At 35.4% G+C, this 24785-nt stretch overlaps 1 protein-coding gene across 6 annotated transcripts in view; it reads left to right on the top strand.

The window, feature by feature from the left end:
• Positions 1 to 24785, top strand: part of USO1 (USO1 vesicle transport factor) — an 80292-nt gene that overhangs the window by 27254 nt on the left and 28253 nt on the right. For all 6 annotated transcript variants that reach the window (XM_059668285.1, XM_059668278.1, XM_059668262.1 and 3 more), the window contains 6 exons: positions 5547 to 5647; positions 6021 to 6123; positions 6286 to 6341; positions 8116 to 8236; positions 19398 to 19576; positions 23356 to 23496. In XM_059668285.1, the coding sequence (XP_059524268.1) occupies positions 5547 to 5647; positions 6021 to 6123; positions 6286 to 6341; positions 8116 to 8236; positions 19398 to 19576; positions 23356 to 23496 (701 nt within the window). The remainder of the gene's footprint in view (positions 1 to 5546; positions 5648 to 6020; positions 6124 to 6285; positions 6342 to 8115; positions 8237 to 19397; positions 19577 to 23355; positions 23497 to 24785) is intronic.

Genomic DNA, 24785 nt, shown 5'->3' with positions numbered 1-24785 from the left:
GAGTGGAATTTCAAAGAGAAGGTCCACAAATGTTTTTGAGCATTACCTCTGGAAAAAAGATAACTGTAAATAGATTTGAAGAATAAATGTATTTAGTTAAAAACCAATTATATAAATAGGCCTAAAATGTTTTCGAGGGTATATAAGGACTTTTTAAAAAGCAGTCTTTAATTCTATATACCTGTCTTCGGTTTCTTTTTCACTATAGTAACAAAGGGCCATTTAGTTCTTATTTTATTTTTTCATTTATCTTATAATGAAGAGTACTTACTTTTACAGGTTATAGTAAGTATAGCATATAAAATACAAGATATAAAAATAGACTTAGCTCTAGGAGTTTTAAAACTAGAGTATATTTAATGAGAGAGAATGCTTGTCTCGTATCAGAGGTTACATGTAAAACAGATATACTATTTCATAGGTCTAATTTTGATTTACAACTTTTAGGTATAATTAACGTAGTCATTTTAGCTTAAGTTACTGCTACACCAAAATAGTTTGTATGTTACTTTAATTGCTTAGCTAGTTTATATTCTAGAATATATATATATATTCTGATTGATTTCAGAGAGGAAGGGAGAAGGAGAGAGAGATAGAAACATCAGTGATGAAAATCATTGATCATTGATCAGCTGCCTCCTGCATGCCCCCTACTGAGAATTGAGCCCACAACCTGGGCATGTGCCCTGACCAGGAATTGAACCGTGAGCTCCTGGTTCATAGATCAGTGCTTAACCACCGAGCTACACCAGCTGGGCCAGAAGTGCTGTCTTATACTTAAAGGAAGTAAAGTTCATTTCACTAACAGCTTTTTCAAATTGACAATATTAAGCCAGAAGGAACCATAGATCCTTGGAACGGGATCATATTTTACTAGTTCATTTCCAAACTGCTCTTAATTGTATATTGTTAAGCTACAGTATTTTATACATTAAAGCTACAAAATAAATCAAATATGTTAACTCCACTTCTTGCTAAGTCATTAGTTTGTATTCATTGCAAACACGAATTAAACTTTTTCCTTGGTTAAACCTACATTCTTTAAAGTGTAGATATGTCTCAGAATACTTTGTATTAAAAGGGGTCCATAGTTAAATATGTTAAATAAACAAAACATACTATATTACCCTCTGAAGCATCACAAAATTTACATAAATAATAGTAAGTGCGTGCCCTGACTAGTTTGGCTCAGTGGATAGAGCGTCGGCCTGCAGGCTGAGGGGTCCCAGGTTCGATTCCAGTCAGGGGCGTGTGCCTTGGTTGCCGTTAATCCCCAGTGCGGGGTGTGCAGGGGGCAGCTGATTGATGTTTCTCTTTCATCGATGTTTCTAACTCTGTTCCTCTCCCTTCCTCTCTGTAAAAAATCAATAAAATATATTTAGAAAAAATAATAGTAGGTGCAAATATAGTGATTTGTTAATCCATTCCCCGTTTGGTGGGCATTTGGATTGTTTTCAGTTTTTGGCAGTTCCAAATAAAGCTTCTATAAATATCATGTACAAGTCTTTATATGGACATATATTTTCATTTCTTTTGAATAAATACCTAGCAATAGAATACCTAAGAGATAATAGTAAGTGTATGTTTAACTGTATAAGAAAAGGTCAAACCATTTTTCAACATAGTTGTACCCTTTTACATTCTCACTGGTAATCTATGAATTCCTTCCACATTCTCTCCAATACTTGGTAATGGTCAGTCTTTTTAAATTTTAGCTGTTCTAATAGGTAATAATAATATTTCATGGTTTTAATTTGTATTTTCATAAAGAATAATGCTATTAAGCAACTTTTCGTGTGCTTATTTGCCATCTACAGTGGGGCCTTGACTTACGAGTTTAATTCGTTCAGTGACGGAGCTCGTAACTCAAATTACTCATATGTCAAATCAGAAAGTGAACGAGGGAGACACGTGATGCTGGGCTGATGTTGTGGCATTCACTGTGACGTTCGCTGCGCCAACTAGCAGTGGGTATCTGAAGCTGGCTCGTAACCCGGATTTTAGCTTGCAACTCAAAGCAAAAAATCAGCTGAGACACTGCTCGTGTCTCGAAAAACTCGTTAGTCGGGACACTCGTAAGTCAAGGCCCCACTATATATATTTTTCTTTCTGGCAAAGTGTTTATTCAAATCTTTCGCTTTTTTTACTAGATTATATTCTTATATTTCAGTTTAAGAATTCTTTATATATTCGAGATACAAGTCCTTTGTGATATGTCTTTCACAAATATTCTCCCTGTCTGTGACTTGCCTTTCATTTTCCTAATATTATATTTTGGAGAGCAGGTTTTAACTTTTGATTAAGTCCATCTTATCAATTTTTTTTCTTTTCTAACTTAACTTTTTGTTTCCTATTTATGAAATCTTTGCCAAACCTAAAATCACTAAGATTTTCTTCTGTGATTTTTTTTTTACAGTTTTAATTCTTATGGTTAGATCTGTAGTCCATTTCTACTTTTACACTTTTGAGCTAATGGATCTATTTCTGGAATTTCTGTTCTATTTGTCTGAATTTCTGTCCTTTTGTCTATGTGACACTCTCTTGATTATTGTAGCTTTATAATAAATCTTGAAATCATGTACTTAAATCCTCCAACTTTTTCAGTCCTCTGTGTGTGTTTTCAAAATCACTTTGGCCCTTTTAGGTTCTTTGTAGTCCCACATCAATTTTAGAATCAATTGATCAATTTCTATTTTAAAAACTGACTTTGGGATTCTGGTGAATCTGTAGGTTGAATTAGGGAAAACCAACATCTTAACAAAATTGCATCTTCTAATACAAAAACACAGTATATGTGTTTATTTAGGTCTTTAATATTTCTCAGCAGCATTTCGGAGTTTTCAAAGTAAAGGTCTTAATACACCTTTTATCAAATATATCCCTAAGTCTTTTAATATTTTTGGTGCTGTTTCAAGTGGTATTGTTTTTTAAATTTCAGTCTCTAATTATTCATTGCCAGTATATAGAAATGCAATTAATTTTGTATATTGACCTTTCATTCCCCACAACTTTGCTAAACTCATTTACTAGTACTAGTTTGAATAGCTTTTTTATAGATTCCGTAAGATTTTATACGTAGGCAAACATGTCATCTATAAATAGAGTTTTACTTCTTCCTTTTCAATCTGCATGCCTTTTATTTCTTTTTTTTGCCTATGGCACTAAGATTCCAATACATTGTTGACTGGAAGTAGTGAAAGTGGATATTCTTGCTCTTTCCTGATCTTAAGTGGAAAACATTCAGTCTTTCACCATTAAGAGTGATGCTAGCTGTAAGTTTTACATAGATGCCCATCATCCAGTCTTGTAACTTTAAATATCATTTATATTTACCATTTTAATGTATATATAGAACCCAAACTTCTCCATATTTATGCTTGTATTCATCCAACTTCTTGCTTGATATCTTCTCTCAGATTTTTATAAGGTGTCTCAAACTTGCCAGAATTAAACTTCATATTCTTTCTATACTCTTAAATTGCTTCTCCCACTGGGTTACCATCTCAGTAACTGGCAGCTCCATCCTTCCAACTCCTCAAACCAGAACCTTGGAATCACCCTTTTTTTTTTTTTTTTTCCTCTTTCTTTTTGCTTTTCATACTCCTCTATGAAGTATGTCAGCAAATGCTGTTCCATTTTCATAAAATTGTGACCACTAAGTTTTAAGCCCTTTTAACCTTCATTTTTGCCTCCTATTCTGTCTCCCTTTTCAAACCCTTGTTCCCTGACATTCTATGCTTAGCATAGCTGTCAGTAATTCTTTTAAAAACTAAAGTATATTTTGTTTTAAGTAATAAAGTTTTAAGATTCAGAAACTGAATTCTTTTACAGATACAAGAAGTAAGAGAGATATTTCTTAAAGTTTTTGAAAAATAAACCAAGCATATTTGGATACATAGTCAATATTGGAAAACATTTTCTCTCTACTTGTGGTTTCTTATTGTTTTTCTTTCCTCTACAAAAATTAGATATGATTATCACTCTCACTGCTGGATTGCTTTGTTTTTCTGATCATGTACTGGATTTTTTTCTATTTCTGAAGTATTTTATTATTATTAAAATCACACATTTGAAAAAGAACTGTTTGAGAGATAATAAATAGGTTTGACCTTGATTGCCAGCTTCACTGGTTTATAGTCACTGCCTGGAGCAATATGCGGACAAGGATTCTAATGCTCAGCAGATGCTGTGATCAATTGGCTGCATCTGGTGTGGGTTAGGGACTGGGGAACAGTGTATTTGCCATCTCTAAACTGTGTTAATAGTATAGGCAAATTTTAAATGATAGTTTGCTTTGGCAGTTGGTGCTTCAGTAGTTATTAGTGATCCTTTATATTTTTGGCAAAGTACATTGAAACAACAAATAGTTTAATCTAAAGACTGAAGTTTTAAGGACAAATATGAAACTTTTCTAACTTTGTTTAAAAAGATATGGAGGAATCTGCAAGTAACTGGTTAATTTCATAATTAAATTATTTAACACAGTAACACTCAGAGTCAGTAAGGACTATATATTCAATAATGTTTTCAAGGCAGGAGGTTTTGAGACATAATTTACATACAGTATAATTTACTTTTGGGGGTTTTATAGTCCTGTGTGTTTGGGCAAATGTTTACAACAGTAGTGTAACCATAATCACATTAGAGATAGAATGTTTCCATCATCCCAATAAGTTTCCGTGTACCCTAATTAGAAATTTAACCTAAAAATGTCCTCAAGAAATATCTTTTATTTATCATATTTAAATATTTAGAGCATAACAATTTGAAATAGTGCCATTTGCAACAATGTGGATGGATATTAAGAGTATTATGGCCCTAGGTTGGTTTGGCTCAGTGGATAGAGCGTCAGCCTGCAAACTGAAGGGTCCCAGGTTCGATTCTGGTCAAGGGCACATGCATAGGTTGTGGGCTTGATCCCCAGTAGGGGACGTGCAGGCGGCAGCCAATCAATGGTTCTCTATCATCATTGATGTTCCTATCTCTCATTCCCTCTCCCTTCCTCTCTGAAATCAATAAAGATATATATATTTTTTTTAAAAAGAGTATTATGCTAAGTATAATAAGTCAGATGGGAAAGGACAAGAACCATACGATTTCACTCAGAAATGGTATAGAAAGCAAAAAGCAATAAACAAACAAAAGAAATTAAAAAACATACTCATAGATACAGACAACTGAATGGTGGTTACCAGAAGGGAAGCAGAGGGAGGACAAAGAGGGTAAAGGGGGTAAAATACATGGTGATGGAAGGAGACTGACTTCAGCTGGTGAGCACACAATAGAGTATACAGATGTATTATAAAGTTGTACACCTGAAGTTTATATAATTTTATTAACCAATATTACCCCAGTAAATTTGCTAATAAGAAAAAAGAAAAATATTTATTTAAATGACATTGAAAATTAATTTAAGGATATGTTTTTCAGCATAATTGTACCAAGGAAATTATCATTTCTGCTTAGCTCCTTCAAAAAAAAAACACAAAGAATACTTTAACATAACACTGCATCATATTGAAGTGCTTTATCTTTTAATATTACAGAAGAAAATTCCACAAGACAGAGTGAGGATTTGGGAAGTCAGTTTACAGAAATTTTTATTAAACAGCAAGAAAATGTCACTCTCCTGTTATCTTTGTTGGAGGTAAATAAAGAACCTTGTCATTTTTGTCATCTTAATAAGCTTCTTTTTTACCCTTTTGGGTAAAGCATTATATATATATCTTTAAAATAGTGAGATTTGCTGTATCATTGCAAGAGATTCACATGCATATTTTAAGAACTATATAATCTGTTAAAATGCTCAGCTTATTTCCAGTTTTACAAAACACTGTTTTATCTAGTCAGTAACAGTGAATAAGTTTGAGCAATTTATATCAACTCTATTTTTGGTTTTTTATTTCTTAAATTAAAGTTTGAAAAAATTTTGTTTGTGGTTTTTAGCACCACTATTAAGTTGGAAAAAAACACACGTGTGTGTGTTATAAATGTAAACATTTTACATTCTTACCTTCCAGGACTTTGACTTCCATGTCCGATGGCCCGGTGTGAAGCTTCTTACTTCTCTTTTGAAGCACCTAGGGCCTCAGGTGCAGCAAATTATTTTAGTTAGTCCCATGGGTAAGTGACTTATCTTCTTTAAATCATTTTGATTTAAAAATCAGGATCATTCCTAAAGAGGGGGACTGAAATGATGTGTTAATAAATTGTTTATAACTTGAATCACTATTTGTGTTTTTGATCTGCCAGTATTTTTTTTTTCCACATGGTTGTGTGTTCTAGGTGTTTCAAGACTGATGGACTTATTAGCGGATTCCAGGGAAGTTATACGTAATGATGTAAGTTAAATTTGAAAAACAAGCCTAAGAATATGCAGCTTTATTTTTTCTTGCTTTGCAAATTAAATATTTGTTGATTAGGTTCCAGTTCCCCTTTTTGCTAGGATATTTCCTAGCTGATCAGTGTTCTTAATTTTACAATACATCGGGAAATGTGTAGCATTTGGCTGTCTCACTTTTAGTGATCAGTGGGTTTGATTCAGGTGGTTACAGCCAGATCACTGTATTATAAAGCTGTCAACCTTACCTTAAATTCATCCATTACATCTGATTATCCATTAATGATTATTGCTTAAATAAGCTTATTTTGTTGAGAACTACAACATGATGATTTTTATAATTTTATTATTTTACATTTATGAAGCTGTGATCTTACACAAAGAATTTTACTTTACCAACTTGTCTACTTTGTTTATTCTGAAATACATTTTATACATGAAAGACCAGATAAATAAAATCAACCTTTTAGTTGTCAGTTTTTAAAGTAAGGAATTGGTGCCCACGTACTTTCAAATGACCAGATCAGATACTTTCATTCTTAATAGCATTTTAGTGGATGTGTTTGATTAGAGCAATATATTTCTTAACAGGGAAAAGAAACACATGTACTGGGAAATTAAAAGTTGCATATAAAAAAAGTAACAAAGATATTATCCTTGTTTTACACGTAAATGTACTAATACTCAGAATTTATGTAATTTGCTTAAAGTTGCACAGCTAGTAACCAGGACAACCATTTTTTAAACCCACTTTATCAAATTCAGAGCCTTAGTATGCTTTCTACTGTATTCCTTCCTCCCTTTGTTAGCAGTTAAACTCAAGTTGGCAGCATTAGTAGGAAAATTTCACATCTAAAAATAATCATTTTAAAAAATAATAAAATAAATAAAAATAATCATTTTGCCTTTCTCATCTTAATGTTGAGACTTGACAGGAAAATTCAAAGAACAAGCTCAGAAAGGCCATGGGCATTTTTTTGTCTTATGCGAATACTTATCTGCCCAGAACTGATAGCAAGGAGCTAATTTGCCTCTTTGGTACTTTGGAACCACCTATTTACTATTCCTTTGTTTATAGTGAAAGAAGCAGAAATGGGTAGCAGTGAGTTTTCCTTGAATGTTAAGAGGTTGCAGAATCCTATAGTATATAATAAAGAGCTGATATGCTAATTAGACCAGACAGCAGAACGACCCTCTGGACGACATTTGGACAAAGCTGGGGGTGCGAGGGCCGAGCCCCTTGCACGGATTTTGTGCATCAGGCCTCTAGTATGTAAATAAAATCCAACATAATAGGGGCTGAGAAAAGCTAAAAATCAGAAGCAAAACTGTGAATTGTCTCAATCTGGATATGCCAGAATTGAGTTTTGGAAATTTGGGGGAATCGTAAGAATATCTGAATTTTCTGTGCTACAATATGATGATATTCATTGAATTCACAGTTTAATGTAATTGCTATTGTGAAGCATGTGCAGAGGCATTCCTGAGACAGATATAATGCTAAACTCTTAACACCACAATGAAAGTTGTATAGTGATTGATGAATATGCAAGAATTATTATATGTTTATGTTTACAGTGAAAAGAGAACTGAATTGGGAATTGGTAGACATGGATTTAAGTCTAGGCTCTCTCCTTGTTTTCCTTATCTATGAATTAAAGGGATTGGACTTGTGAAATTCCTATCACTTCTAAAATTCTATGGTTTTTGAGAGTAATTTTTAAATGTCTCATAAAACTTGTACTCCACTAAACATTATTTTTCTTCTCCATAAGGGTGTCTTACTACTACAAGCACTAACAAGAAGTAATGGCGCAATCCAGAAAATTGTTGCTTTCGAAAATGCTTTTGAGAGACTACTGGACATTATTACAGAGGAGGGCAATAGTGATGGAGGTACAGTATGAATAGATTTATTTTAAGTGATTCCTTTTGTGCTCACTAAACTTAATTTCTGGAGAATACACTTGAAGGAAGAAATGAGGACTCTCACTTTATATTCTTTTTTTCACTATGATGTGTTGTGTATAGATTTCTTTTTATTCTGTTTAATATTTGTTAGGCATCTGGAATCTAGATTAGTGTCTATCATAATTTCTGGAGAAATCTCAGCTATATCTCTTCAAATACCACTCTGCCACATTTTCTCCCCTTTTTAAACTCAGATTCAATTTCTGTCATCTGTCATTTAACTCTCACCTATTGTCTTACTTTTTCTTATGTGTTGTCCATCTTTATGTCTTTCCAGCCTTTATTCTGGATTTTTTCTTCTGATTTGTTTTCTATTTCAACAATTCTCTCTTCATCTATATTTAATTTGCTAATAAATGTGTTCATTTCATTGAGGGGTTTTTTCTTTTTTCTTTTTTTTTTTAAATATATTTTATTGATTGTTTACAGAGAGAAAGGGAGAGAGATAGAGAGTCAGAAACATCGATGAGAGAAACATCAATCAGGTGCCTCCTGCACATCTCCTACAGGGATGTGCCCACAACCCAGGTATATGCCCTTGACCGGAATCGAACCTGGGACCCCTTAGTCCGCAGACCGACGCTCTATCCACTGAGCCAAACCGGTTTCGGCGAGGGGTTTTTTCCAATTATATTGAGATATAGTTGACATACAGCACTGTATAAGTTTAAAGTGTACAGCATAATGATTTGATTTACATGTATTGTGAAATGATTACCACAGTAAGTTTAGTTAACATCCATCTCTTGATTTCTTATGAGGTTTTTTTATCCTAACCCAAGGATATGTTTTATTTTTTTTTTTTTCAAATTGGTTTGAGAGAGAGAAAGACAGACACCAATGTGAGAGATCATTGGTTGCTTCATGTTCGCACACTCACTAGGCAACCTAGGTATGTGCCCTGACTGGGAATCGAACCCACAACTTTTGGGTGTACAGGATGATGCTCCAACCAACTGAGCCACCAGGCCAGGGCAATCCATTGACTTTTTAATGTTTCTTTTCTGGAAGTACTGTTTGGTTCTTTGGTAAATGTGTGTGATTTTTTTTTATATAATTTCTTTTTCTCTGCAGTTATTTTCAACTACCTTTTATTTCTTTGAACATAAGAAACAATTATTTCATAGTCTCTGTCTGATAATCTCAATATTTTCTGTCTTTGTGGGTCTGGTACTTTTGCTCTGCTCATTCTTGTGCATGGTACAATATTTTCTGAGTACATGGTTATCTTTCACTATGGGTTGTTGTACTTAACAGATTTATTTATAGGAATTTAAAGCCTGGGATGAAGGAAATTTCTTTCAGAGAAAGCATATGTTAGTTTCTGCCAAGCCTTGGGGGATCACGTTAATCCAAATTCAAGAGGTGAGATTTCCTAGAACACTCAGGCAATGCAAACTGAGGCTGCAAGATCTATGAGGACTAGTTAACTTCTGGTCATTCTCACCCTGAAGATAAAGCCCTTTGAATTCTCAGCTTATTAGGTGGAGAGTTTTCTGTTAGTTTTCCTTCCCACCTTGTGTATGCTCCTGACTTTGGTTTATTTTTCCTCTACCCCAATCTAAAGATTTGAGAGTGTTTACCACTGGTTCTCAACCTTCTGGCCCTTTAAATACAGTTCCTCATGTTGTGACCCAACCATAAAATTATTTTCGTTGCTACTTCATAACTGTAATGTTGCTACTGTTATGAATCGTAATATAAATATCTGATATGCAGGATGGTCTTAGGTGACCCCTGTGAAAGGGTCTTCAACCGCCAAAGGGGTCACGACCCACAGGTTGAGAACCGCTGCTTTAGACTGTAGATGATAAATAAAATAAAATTAGATAAACAAGAAAGATTAGATGAGTCACTTAGGATGAGTGCAGAATGAGAATGGAAATGCTAGGCTAGAACCTACGGTATGCCAATAGTTAAGGATAATAAAGGAGTAGTTGGTAAAAGAGACTGAGAAGGAAAAGGCTGAGAGACAAGAGGAAAACTGCATTTTTAGGTGGGTCAGGGGAATGGGTAGCAGAGATGTGTCTGTGGGATTTAGTACATGGACATCGTTAGTGACATTTGTGAGAGCAGTTGTGTAATAGTATTTGCCTCAGAATCCAGATTGCAGTCTCAAGGAGTGAATTACAAGTGGGAAAGTAGAATAGTAAATAAAATTTATATAAGGAATTTGGAAAAGGCACGGGAGAGAGGTAAACATGAACTGGAGGTTTGACACGGATATTTGTGTGTTTTTTGTTTTTATTTTCTTGATTTTAGAGAGAGAGGTAAGGAGAGGGGGAGAGAGAGAGAAACATGGATGTGAGATAGAAACATTGATCTGCCTCCTGCATGCCCCCTACTGTGTATCAAGCCCACAACCTGGGCATGTGCCCTGACCGGAAATTGAACTGGCAGCCTTTTGGTGTATGGGCCAATGCTCACCTGCAAGGGAGCAATGGATGGTTTTTATGTTCTTAAATTTTTTATTGACATGAAATATTTCAAACATACAGAAAACAATAGAAATAGCATAACAAGCACTTGAGCACCTACCATTTAACTCTATTAAATGCTTACATTTTGCCATTCATATATCATTTATTTTTTTAAATAAATAAAACACAACAGATAGTTAAGTGTATAACCATTCTAATATTTTCCCCAACCTTCCTTCGCTAAGATCATAATATTCTGATTTTGTTGTTTTTCCTTCCTATGTGTGCTTTCATATTTTCAGTACTTATTTGTGTGAGTCTATATATACACATTATACACATCTATATATATAAAAGCCTAATATGCTAAGTGTCCGACTGTTCATTCGACCAGTCGCTGTGACATGCACTAACCACCAGGGGGCAGACGCTCCGACCGGTAGGTTAGCTTGCTGCTGGGGTCCACCCGATTGGGACTGGGCAAGACAGGCTGGACACGCCCTGGAGCCCTCCTGCAGTCCCTCCCAGCCAGCCAGCCCCGATTGGCTCCAATCGGGACTGAGCGAGACAGCCCCGATTGGGACTGGGCAAGACAGGCTGGACATGCCCTAGAGCCTTCCTGCAGTCCCTCCCCTGCCCCAGTCATGCACTGGTGGTGTCCCTCGCCTGGCCTATACCCTCTCACAATCCATGACTCCTTGGGGGATGCCAGAGAGCTGGTTTCCGCCCAATCCCCACAGGCCAGGCCAAGGGACCCCACCGGTGCACGAATCCTTGCACCGGGCCTCTAGTATATTCATAAACAATATATAGTATTATTTTGCAATATATAGTATTATATAGCTATACAATAGATAGTATTATTTTGTAATATACAGTATATAGATAAGGAGTATTCTAAATATAATTTTACATCTTACTGTTTATTCAACATTTTTTTTAGATTTATTTATATTGATACATGTTTCCAGTTGGTTACTGGAAATTCTTTATGTATTCTGGATACTAATCCTTTGTTCATTATACATCTTCTAGTCTGTTTATAGTGTTTCTATTAAAATTTAAAATTTTAATGTAATCGCTATTTTATAGTTTATGTTTTTGTGTCTTGTGAACACTATCTGTCTCCTAACTCAAGGCCGTAAAGAGATTTTCCATCATTTTCTTCTACTAGAGACTTTAAAATTTTGTCTTTTACATTTAATTAATACGGATTTTGCATTTGAACAATGGTATGAAGTTTGTAATTAAATTTTCATATGTATGAAGGTCTGTTTGTGAGTTCTGTATTCTGTTCCAATAGTCTGTCTAACTCTCTACCAAAATAACAATCTTAATTACTAAAGCTTTCCTACCTTTTAGAATAGAGGAAAAGTCTCCTGTCTTGGCTCTTTTCAAAATTGTATTAACATGCCTTTTCTTTTTTGTCCTTTCATTTGAATGCAACTTGTCTACTAGTCAAGTTCTATGAAAATCCCTGCTGGAATTTTGCTTGGAAATATATTGACTTTACAGATTAAGGAGAATAGCCATGTTTACTGTATTGACTTTCCCACCCATAAACCATGGTATATCTCTTAATTTATTCAGGTTTTATGTCTTTCAGTCATGTTTTATAATTTTGAGCAAAAGAACCTTATACCTTTTTTAGTAGATTCATTCTTAGGGATCTTACAGTGTTTGTTACCATATGAACAGAATCTTTTTCTATTACATCCTCAAATTGGTGGTTACTACTTGAATTTTGTATATTGATCTTATATCCAATTAGTTCTATTAGGCTTTTTGTGTAGATAATCACATTTTCTACAAACAAGAGTAATCTTTTTTTCCCCTTTTCAATTCTTATACCACTTTTCTTTTCATCTTATTTATTTAATTAGAATCTTTACAGTGTTAAATGTTGCTGACCTTAATAAAAATGTTGATGCCTTTACCATTAAGTTTGATTTTTACTAAGTGTTTTTATCATGCATGAATCTTGAATTTTAGTAAATGATTTCTTTGTACATATATGAAAATTATCAGATTATTCTTCTCCTTTAATCTATGAGGGCTTTTTCTTTTAAAATGGGAGAGACTCCAATCACATAAGTAAGGGGAGATGGGAGAGATACAGGAGAGAGAGGATGATCAATTAGTGGTACTTAATACCCAAAGAGGAGAAAGAAATGACATCCACGGTAGAGGAAGGAATTGACTTAAGATAGGAGAAGAAGGGGAGTTGAACTGAAGGAAGAGTCATATTCAAAGAGTAAAAGAAGAGGACATAGTTAATTAAGGAGATTAAAAAATTATCTTTTGGAGAATAGGAGAGTTAGTTGAATATTTTAATTAGGAAATTTTAAGACAGGGATAAAGGCCTCATTAATGGTGTTGACCATGATTTTACAGAAGAGTAGATTGCCCCCTCGTCATCATCCCAAATACTCAGCTACCTAGGTGAAGATGTAGAAAAAAAGCCAGGCAGGTGATTTTTCACAGTTTTGTGCCTTTTCTAAGAAGATGCTATGAAAAGACAAGGGAGTTTAGCATATTATCTATAAAGTGGAAGAAATGAAGATCTATATAATCTTATTTATATAGGGAAGGAAGTAAAGACAGGAGGTTTCTAAAAAGGGAGAGAGACTTGTTAATGGATTGAACATCTCAGGGAAGGCATAGTACAGATATGTTGAGAATTCTTGAGCTAGGAAGATAGAAGGTTTTAGTAATAGAGAATTATCTCTTAAGATGATACCAGGGAACTGAGGTCCAGGTATTAGATCAGTTGTCACTGAACTTGAAATCAAGAGTGACAGCAAACTTTGAGGAAGAAGACTTTGAGTGAGAGGCCAGTGATGTTTTCAGTGAACAAAGAGTAGTAATCATGAATTTGTTACATAATTTTAAGATATGGTACAGCCAGATGGCCTGAGCCTCAAGGAAACAGGTGGGGTTTTTTTTGACAAGGTAGAGGAACTGTGATCTCTGGAAAATACACTGTGCTATCCATAATCTATATGGATTGATTCCACATCCTGACTCAATAGAACATGGAAATGAACATGAATTGCCCTCATTTGAGAACATTCCAGGATAATGCAGTTTCGTTAAAAGAAGCATTTCATGAAATAATTGAGGGTGTAATAGGTTTATTAACCAGTATTTTGGAGTTTGAGGTAGCATCATGAAAGAGGTTGAAAAGAAATTAAATGGGGAGAGGAAGCATTTCTAAGATGAGAAAATGGAAGAGCATATATGACCAGAGGTGCATGTTTTCTGAGGAAAACGGGATTTTAAGGCAAGGTGGAATTACCTAGTCTTAAGGGTTGCTAAGACAAGTTCCAGTAGCTCCTTGTAACTGGTACTGGCCCTCAGATCTAGAATTCATTTTGCACAGTGGAAGGAAGGCCTGCCAGTTATAGTGAGGGCTTTGATATTCTGTTTCCTCCAGAGCCTTCAGATGGTCCTAATGGCAGATCTTATTTAATGGAGATTTATGGTCCTACATAAGAGACAGATATAGTGGTTCCTCCTCATGAGGTGTGAGGATCAGTCACATGGTTCAGCAACATGAGGTAAGGAAGCCTTCATTCTGGAGAGATCAGGACTGGTTAAATTAGAGATTCCTTAAAAGTATTTAAAATGTGCACCTTCAACATTTTAAGTTAAATATAATAAAGTTTTAAATGTAATTTCTACACTAAACTTTTGAGTTAGAGCCAGAACTTTTTCTTTAAATATGGGTCTGCTGATTGGAGTTTTTCACCATCTTTCTTGCATACGTCACACCTATAATACATTATGTCTTGCATTTTGGTTTCCTTAAAATGGAGTGCAGGATCTGTATGGGTTTTTACAATTACTTTCCTTATTTTAGACTTGTATTACCCCTGCATAACAATAGTCATTTTTAATGACTTGCTTATTGAGTTTTGAGTTTTGCCAAATGCAAACATAGTTTTCATAAAAATAGCTCTGTTCTCATGTTTTGGCAGTTTACATAATAATTAATAATCAGTGCAAATAGCATGATACATTTGTGAACAAAAGAAATTTATTTTCAGATACAATACCAAAAGCATAATCCATGAAAGAAAAATGATAAGTGGGACTTCATTAAAATTGAAAATTTCTCAGCAAAACGTTCTGTTTAAGAAAATGAAAAGAGACTTCTGGTCAAGATGGTGGTGTAGGTAAATGCAGTACTCGCCTCCTTCTCCAACAACCACATCAAAACTAAAACTAAACTACAAAACAAGCATTATTCAGAACCACCTGAAACCTAGATGAATGGAAGTCCTACAACTAAGGATTTAAATAAAAAGCCGTATTGAGATTGGTAGGAGGGATGGAGTTGAAGAACAGGATGGTCCCACACTCACATGTGGTAGATAAAAATCGGGAGGAATATCTCTGCCGTGTAGGCCTCCCGTGAGGAGTAAGGTTACCAGCCCCACACCAGGCCACCCAGCCCAGGGTTCCAGTGCCAGGAGGAGAAGTCCCCACAATTTTTGGCTGTAAAAACCAAAGGGCATTGTGGCTGAGTGAAATGGAGGGCTTCTGGAGTCCCAGGCAGTTCCTCTTAAAGGGCCTGCACACAGGCTTACTCTGACTTACTCTTTCAGAGTTCCAGCACCGAGATAGCAGCTCGAAAGGCACCAGGGACATACAAGGAGGAACTGAAGTATTTGGCATCAGGGCAAGAGCTGCGGGGTCAGCTTTTTCCCAGAGAAAAATGCTGGCAGAGGCCTTTTGGGGGTTTTTGTTTGTTTGTTTTTTGAGCCCTCTACCAACAAAGCTGGCAGAAGGGCAACATATATGAGTCTCTGTCAACCTGGCTCACACTGTTTGCCCTGTCCTGTTGATTCCCTGAAATCCCATCCCACCCATGTGGCTTTTCTATATAATGACCTATCTTTGCTGACACTTTTTTAGACTTTTCTAAAATCTCTCAAGCCACATCTGGCCTTGGTGTGCCCTGTACCTTTTGCTAAGTTGTCCCCAGGCGTGGCACTAGCAGTATCCAGCTTTGGTTCACAGTTAGTCTTACCTGGGTACCTCTAAGCCCAACACAAGTGACAGCCATCTGCAGATCATTTTGTATTTCATGCTGGGTGGCCCCAGGCAGAACACACATGGTGGCTCACCTTTGCCTGTACCTCCTAGGAGGCCCCAGAGCCAGCAACCAGTGGACAGCCTCAAACTACATCAAAGCATCACTCAGTCACTTCCACAAGTGACAGGGTGGATTCAAGTGGGCACCATAGCCCCACTGATGTAAGTTCTGCTCTGTTGGGGTGGGCTCCTGCACAGATGATCCTCTGTGGTGGTCCGTGGTCATAGCCAGTCCTTGCAGCCAATCAACCTGGGGGTAAATCCTGTCCACTGATATGCCAACAGCAATCAAGGCTCAACCACAATAGGAGGGCATACATAGCCCACATAGGGGCATACATGGAGTGCCCAACTCAGGTGAACCCCACAAGATACCTACTACATTAGGCCACTCTACCAAGCCTGGGAGATGCAGCAGCTCTACCTAATACATAGAAACAAACACAGGAAGGCTGCCAAATGAGGGGACAAAGAAACATGTTTCAAATGAAAGAACAGAACAAAATTCTAAACAATATGGAGATAAGTAATGTAAATGCAGAATTCAAAACATTGGTTATAAGGATTCTCGGTGAACTTAGAACTTCAATACCATAAAAAAAGACCAGTCACTAACTGAAATGAAGAATAATTTACAGGGAATCAACAGTGGAGTAGATGAAGCTGAGAATCAAATTAGTGATTTGGAATATAAGGAAGTACAAAAGCACCCAATCAGAACAACAAAAAGAAAAATGAATCAAAAAAAAAATGAAGGTAGTGTAAGGAGCCTCTAGGACAACTTCAAGTGTACCAACATTCACATCATGGGGGTGCCAGAAAGAGAGCAAGAAATTGAAAACCTATTTGATAAAAGAATGACAGAAAACTTCCCTAACCTGGTGAAAGAAATAGACATATGAATCCAGGAAGCACAGAGAGTTTCGAACAAGATGAGCTGAGGGAGGCCCACACCAAGACACATAATAATTAAAATGCAAAAGGTTAAAGACAAAGAGAGAATCTTAAAAGCAGCAAAAAAAAAGCAATTAGTTACCAACAAGGGAGCTCCCAGTGTCAGCTGATTTCTCAACAGAAACTTTGCAGGCCAGTAGGGATTGGCAAGAAATATTCAAAGTGATGAAAAGCAAGGACCTACAATCAGGATTACCCAGAAAGCTATCATTTAGATTCAAAAGACATATAAAGAGCTTCCCACATAAGAAAAAGCTAAAGAAATTTATTACCACCAAACCAGTATTAAATGAAATGTTAAAAGGTCGTCTTTAAGAAAAATAAAGGGGGGAAAAAGATAAAAAATATGAACAGTAAAATGGCAATAAATATATATCTATCAATAATTGAATCTAAAAAACTAAAGCAGAACAGAAACAGACTCAAAGATTTTGATCGTTGCTAGATGGGAGAGGGGCTGGGGGATGGTGAAGAAGGTGAAGGAATTTAGAAGTACAAATTGGTTGTTACAGAATAGTCATGGGGATATAAAGTATAGCATAAGGAATATAATCAGTAATATTCTAATAACTATATATGATGTCAGGTGGGTGGGAGATTTATTGGGATGATCACTTAGTAAGTTATGTAATGTCTAATCACTGGGGTATACACCTGAAACTAATATAATATTGTATGTCAACTATAATTGATAAATTAAAAATGATATAAATAAAATTTAAAATAGAAGATGAAAAGATAGGCCACAGACTGGAAGAAAATAATACATATCTGAAAAAGGACTTGTATCCAAATTATACAGTGGACTCTTGAAATTCAACAATAAACAAACAGCCCAATTATAAAATGGACAAAAGTGAACAAACACATTACCAAAGAAGAGATATAGATGGCAAATAGCACATGAAGAGATGCTCAAAATTATATGTCATTAGGAAAATGCAAATTAAAATAATGAGCTATCACTACATGCTATTAAAATGGCGAAAATCTAGAACACTGACAATACCAAAAGCAGGCAAGGATGTAGTACTATAGAAACTCTCACTCATTGCTAGTGGGAATGCAAGTTGATACAACCACTTTGGAGTACATTTTGGCAGTTTCTTACCAAGCTAAATATACTTTTATCACTCAATCCAACAGTCACTCTCCTTGATACTTACCCAAATGAGTGGAAAACTTATATCCACACAAAATCCTGCGCATGAACGTTTATAGCAACTTTCTTCACGATTGCCAAAACTTGAAGGCAACCAAAATGTCCTTCACAATAAAAAGTTAGCAAACCATGAAAAGACATGGAGGAACCTTAAATGCATATTGCTAAGTTAAATAAGCCCATCTGAAAGTTCACAGTTTCTATGACATCTGTAAAAGACAAAACTATATAGAGACCGTTGCCAGGGATTTGGGGGAAAGAGGAATGAATAGGTATAACACAGGATTTTAAAGCATGAAACTATTCTATATGATACTGTAATGGCAGATACATGACATTGTTTATATGTCAACCCATAGAACTGTACAACACAAAGAGTGAATCCTAATGTAAACTATGGACTTGAATAATGTATCAGTATTTGTTCATGAGTCACAACAAATGTGCCACACTAATGCTAAATGATGATAGTAGGAGAAGCGAAGGGAGAGAAATAAAGTATATTAATGTTTAAAAATTGATTATTATAGACATAAAGCTTAGCTACTAAGAGCAGAAGTGGAGGTGTACTGCACAAAGGAACCTGCTAGCTGTGAGCGTCCAGCATCATCCATATGCTTCATTGAGAGAAACAGAGATCATTGGTTAAACTGGCACTTGATAAAGTGGAATCAGTAGTTGGAGAGCTTCAGCTGTGATAAAAGTGTAACCTGTTGTGTGGATGAAACTACTCTGGAGAGTATATTTTGTAAACAAAGAAGAAAAAATGCAGAACACAACCATGAATGATAGGAAGGAAGCCAGAGGAGTGGCCAAAGATCCCTAAGGAAAACCAGGAAAGAGCAAGTGTTTTAGGAACCGAGGGAAGAGGAAGTTTCAAGGAAGAGACAGAGAGGCAACAATGTCTAATGGTTCTTAGAAATTAAGATATGATTAATTCATTCAGCAAATACTTAATAGTGACCTATTATGTATATACATGATATCTTGTCTCTGCAGCGGATACTAAGTCGGTCACTGTATCCTAGTACGGCATTCACAGATTCCTGTCTTCATGAATAGTCTATTGGAGAGGACAGTTACTACAGCAAAATAAAAGGAACAGGCTACTATGAAAGCATGTAGCTAGTGATGCTAGCTAAGTTAGTCACTGGGTCTTGGTGATTATTCCTGAAGAAATTATATTTAACCTGGGATTTGAAGAAAATACCTGAATTACTGAGGTAACATATGTACATAGTTGAACATAGAAGTCAAAGAGATCATTAGAGGACCTGAGAAAGAGCACACAGATTGTGGTCAGGAGTCAGAACAGCTCTCTGCCTTGCCGTACTGAAGAGATGTTGAGTATGGAGATTTCTCCCTCTCTCTCTTTTTTTAATGTTTAGAGATTGAATTTTCCTTCAGGTTTTATCAGCCTTAACATTTCCATTTTACATTCTTTCCTCAGGTATAGTAGTGGAAGATTGTCTGATTTTGCTCCAAAACTTGTTAAAAAACAACAATTCCAATCAAAATTTTTTTAAAGAAGGCTCATATATTCAACGTATGAAACCTTGGTTTGAAGTTGGAGATGAAAATTCTGGCTGGTCTGCACAGAAAGTAACAAATCTGCACCTAATGCTACAGGTATATTGAACTTAGACATAAATGTGATAAGAATTTTGACTGTGATACTTTCAAAGAAAAGTAAACTAATGTTTAATAAGACCAGGATGTTCAGTAGATTCCAGGTTGTCTTAAAAAATTTCCTTATACTATGGAAATTGATCCCCTTCACCCCTCTACACACACCCCTCTCATTCAGCTTTAATAATTATTACATCTGGCAATTTTGTTTCATTTTTTAATTCCCCTCCCTTACCTACAGGATTATTTTAAAGCAGAACCAAACGTATAGTTTCTGATGAGTTTTACAACAGGAGATAATCAATTACGGTGTTGACTTGGAATTTTTTAAATGTGCTTTTTTTAATGAAGGCTTTGATATAAATTTTAATATTTAGAATATTAAGTTCAACAAATAAATTCATTCAGAAAACATTTACTGAGGGCCAGGCACTGAGTGCTAATAAATGAATTATAATGTCTCTATCCTCAAAGATTGATAGTCTGAGTTTTAAGTCCAATACAAATTAAATTGACAAATCACCTCTAATTTTATTTAAGCTTTATTGTGATAGTGAAAGTGAGGACAGTAGGATCCCAAATTATTTCTGCATCAGAGAAAATTATGAAGTTCTTTGAAGCATTTTATTTATTTACTCCTTTATTGAATTCCCCTATTCCAAACACTTAATTTTAGACCACCTCCTAACTACTCTGATGAATCTTACGGGTCTTTGAATGTCTCAGAATTGTGCCTGCATCTCTGAAGTTGTGTTCCACAAAACTAGATTGTTAATTTCTCTAGTAATTAGAGTCTTAATACTGTTGCATGTCCTGGAGTTGCTTACATAGGTTTGATTGATAATTAGGGTCACCATATACCCCAGTTTGCCACAACAGTATTAGTTATGTAATTACTAAGTGTCATCTTTTGCTTCAAGTGTCCCTATTTGGGTAATAAATTATATAGTTACCCTATTCAGAATATGCATAAACCTTGTTAGGAAAATATTTTACAGAAGAACATGGGCAGAATCTTTCTATTTATACTCCCAACTTCATTATTTCTATTTTCACATGTCAGTATTGCACATTTCAAGACTTCATTAGTTTATGTTTTTTAGAACAGCATTTCAAGTGGTAAGCTTCATATCTTTGCTCAACACAGCTTTCTTAATAAAGGAAATTCCTCTAGAAAAGTAATTTACAAAATGTGATTAGAGAGAGTGAAGGGATCTGATGATGTACAAAAACTTACATGTTTCCTATCGAACAGTGAAAATTTAAATTGCTTGAGGAGCCTATTCATGTTTTATATGTAGGATACTATGTAAAGAATTGTTGAAGACAGTGTCACTGTTTAAAAAGTAAAGTACTCATTTAACCCCCAGAAATTTTAGAATAGAGTGTTACATGTAAACAGAAGAACAGAACCTGGTCTATGTGGCTCAGTTGGTTGGAGTGTTGTCCTGTATACCAAAAGGTTGCAGATTCAGTTCCCGGGCACATACCTAGGTTGCGAGTTTGATCCCTGGTTGAGGTGCATGCAAGAGGCAACTGATTGCTGTTTCTCTCTCTGTCATCGATGTTTCAATCTCTCTCTCCCTCTCCCTCTCCCTCTCCCTCTCCCTCTCCCTCTCCCTTTCCCTCTCTCTCTCCCTCTTTCCCTCCCACCCCCTTTTCCTCTCCCTCTCCCTCTCCCTCTCCCTTTCCCTCTCTCTCTCCCTCTTTCCCTCCCACCCCCTTTTCCTCTCCCTCTCCCCCCCTTCCTTTCTCTCTAAAAAAATCAATAAAACATTTTCAGGTAAGGATTTTTAAAAAATAGAAAAATACTGTTTTTATTCTAGTTAGATAGTAAGTTGGTTAAGCATCCTTTCCTTTTAAAAAGTAAATAAACTAACTAGATACTAATCTTGAAGAACATAAATGTCAAAGTAAAACTGAGTTTAATTGATATATTCTTCACCTCAAAGATTGAGTAGTTGGAGCATTCATGACTTCATAAGCCACAGGTTATTTTCTGCTTTTCAGTCTGTTGAATGCTCTTTCTTTATAGCTATATTCAGGGTTGTTTGTATTTCAAGCACATGAAAAGGCGTCATAAATGATGATGATAATCCTTTTTTGGATAGGTACACCCTAACTGGAATTATTCATCATTACAATTATAATCTTGTTTGAATTCCAAGCCATAAAAAGTTGAAATTGATCTGCTTGAGAGTATTCCATTCCAATATTTGCAGATTGAATTTGGGGGGAAGAATCTTTTTGAAAAGTTTTGTTGGTCATAAAACATTTAATCTTTTTTGAATGATAGTTTAATGTCTAGTTCTGCCTCCCAGAAAGCTCATTATCTTATGAGAGAATCTTTTTCAATGTTCGGTAGTTTAAATTATTAAAAACTTAATCTATATAATGAGTCAAAATCTGCTTTCTTATCCTTATAATAAGGACTCACTCTTTTTTCAACCATTCTTTCTACTTTTCTTTCATCAAGAAATTGATAATTATTTTTTCTGTATTTCCTTCATCAATAAAAATATCTAACTGCTATTAGATCATATTAAGAAATTATTATTTTGATGTGTGTAATAATGGCTTGGTGACTGTGTTTTCTAAACAGATACTTATAGAAATATTTGTGGGAGAAATGACAAATAGCTTGATAGTTGCTTATAAAAATTTTAAGTAGGGATAGGAGGAGAATAAATTTTAAAAACAACAACAACAAAAATTTTTTTAATGGAAATCTAACTAGAGAGGTCCAAGGAGAAGAACCAATGTGAAATCCTAAAGCCTCTCTCTGGTGTCATCAAACGATTAGTTAATCCTCTTAATAAAGTATTATCATAAATGTCCCATTAGATTTTGATATACAAGATTTTTATACACATATATAAATATTACTCTAGTTTTAAAATGCAAGGTATATATAAAATTATTTTGAAGATGTAACCGTGCTGAACACTTGTTTGGGATGACTTTTCATGTTTCTTAAATTTCATATTTAAGTTCAGACTAATCTAATCATAGGATCCAAATTAGGGACTTAGTTAGCATTAGCAGGCAGTAGAGCCAACCCCTTGCCTAATGCATGAATCTTCTACCATGTCTCCAGTTGTTAGTTTATCCTCTCTTTAAATATTTCCAGTTTAGGAGGAATTTAAACACCTCCACCCATTCTGTTTTCAGACCTGCTCTATAATTAGGTGTTCATCCTTACTTCAATAAGAAATCGCACTTTGATAAAATACCACCCTGTTACTTATTCATTTATTCATTCATTTATTGAGTATGGACTATGTTACAAATACTGTGCTTGTTTGGGATACAAAATTGACCAAGGTAGTTTCTATTCTCTGGGAGTTCATAATCACTGAAGGAGATAAACTTAGGATTAATATATAGCAGTGGTTCTCAACCTTGGCTGCACATTAGAATCACCCGGGAATCTTTTTAAAATCCTGATTTCTGGGCCTCATCTTCCGGAAATTCTGTTTCTTTGTTATGGGGTGGGGCCACAACGTTAGTAACAAAGAAACAGAATTTACAGAGGATGAGGCCCAGAAATCAGGATTTGAAAAAGATTCCCAGGCGATTCTAATGTGCAGCCAAGGTTGAGAACCACTGATATGTAGTATAACAGAACTATTGTCATGATAGCATAAAGGGAAGAGCACCCAGATCTGGCTAAGCAGGTGAGGGCATTCTTCACCTAGATGTTTTTGTTGTTGCTATAGATTAAATTTGCTTCAAGACTTTTTTAAAAAGACAGATTTTGTTTTCTCTTTCTTTTGCAGCTTATTCGTGTCCTGGTATCTCCCACCAACCCTCCTGGTGCTACCAGTAGCTGCCAGAAAGCCATGTTCCAGTGTGGCTTATTGCAGCAGCTTTGCACTATCCTAATGGCTACTGGAATTCCTGCTGATATCCTGACTGAGGTAAACTGAATGAAGGCAGAGACTGCTCTGTGGAGTTGAAATCCTAAGAATTATCAGAAAGAATTAAATATCAGCTATAGGAAAAACAGCAATAGTTAACTATTTTTATGTGTTAAAGTCCTTATTGATCCTACTAAAATATAATTAGCATAATGATGACAGTATCGATTCCAAAAGGTGGACTCATTCCTCAAGTTTAATAATATATAACTAGTTATAAAGCGTAGAAGAGTTCTCATTAATTTTATTGTGTTCAACAGGCATGAACAGTATGATTTATGTTTGTAATTTTGAGAACAATATGACTTTAGTTTTAGTCAAGTAAGACTTGAGTCTTAAGTAGTCTTGCTTATTTATAAAATAGTAAATTCTTTCCTGACATATGGCATTTTCTGTTTCCCATCTTTTAAGAAAAACGTTAATTTGAAGAAAATAATGGTTTAGTTAAGTTATCTTTTTATTTTTCTCAACACATGCACATTAAAAGAACAGATAATAATAAAAGTTTTATAACAAAAACAGCTGTCTTCAACCTCTCTCCTCCCTACGATAAGTCGCACTAACCCCCTGTATAGCCCTCCTACTTAACTTCCCTGGTCACCCCAGTAACTTATTTTTAAATCAATAATCAGGGCTTAATAGTTTTACAGCGATATTTATACTGTCCCCTGCTAAGCCAAAGAGAGCCCTATGTCTATTTTTAAAACACACCTTGTTCTTGTCTGTCTTATAATAGTGTTCTTTTTTGTGTTTTATTTTCTGGAAACCTTTCATCATCCTGCTCCAAAAAGACTGGTTATTCTCTCTTTCTGCCACACGACTCTTGTCCTGGACTTTGATTCACCATTCCTTCTAGGACTTACTTTCACCTCTCTCTTGACTTGGATTCCTTAGTTATAGATTCCATGTCTTCCCCTGACCCCCCATTTCATTATCTTATTTTAGTTAACTTCTTAAAAAGGGGTAAATGGCAAGAGAATATGTTTTCAGTTTTGTTATTCCTTCAGAGTTAATTTGAAGTTTGGCTAGGGATAGAATTCAGAGTTGGAAATTACTTACACTCAGCTATCAGAACATTATTTCAGTGTTGCTGAGGCCATCTTGAATCTTTCTTTTTTTTTAAAAATTAAATCTTTATTGTTCAGATTATTACATTTGTTCCTCTTTTTCCCCCCCATAACTCCCCTCCTCCCACTTCCCACCCCACTCTCCGCCCTCACTCCCCACCCACTGTCCTCATCCATAGGTGCACGATTTTTGTCCAGTCTCTTCCCACATCTCCCACACCC

Source organism: Myotis daubentonii, chromosome 1 (genome assembly GCF_963259705.1).
Source record: "Myotis daubentonii chromosome 1, mMyoDau2.1, whole genome shotgun sequence".
Taxonomy (NCBI): domain Eukaryota; kingdom Metazoa; phylum Chordata; class Mammalia; order Chiroptera; family Vespertilionidae; genus Myotis; species Myotis daubentonii.
Note: the sequence above shows the minus strand (reverse complement) of the source record. Positions and strands in the feature narration are given on the sequence as shown.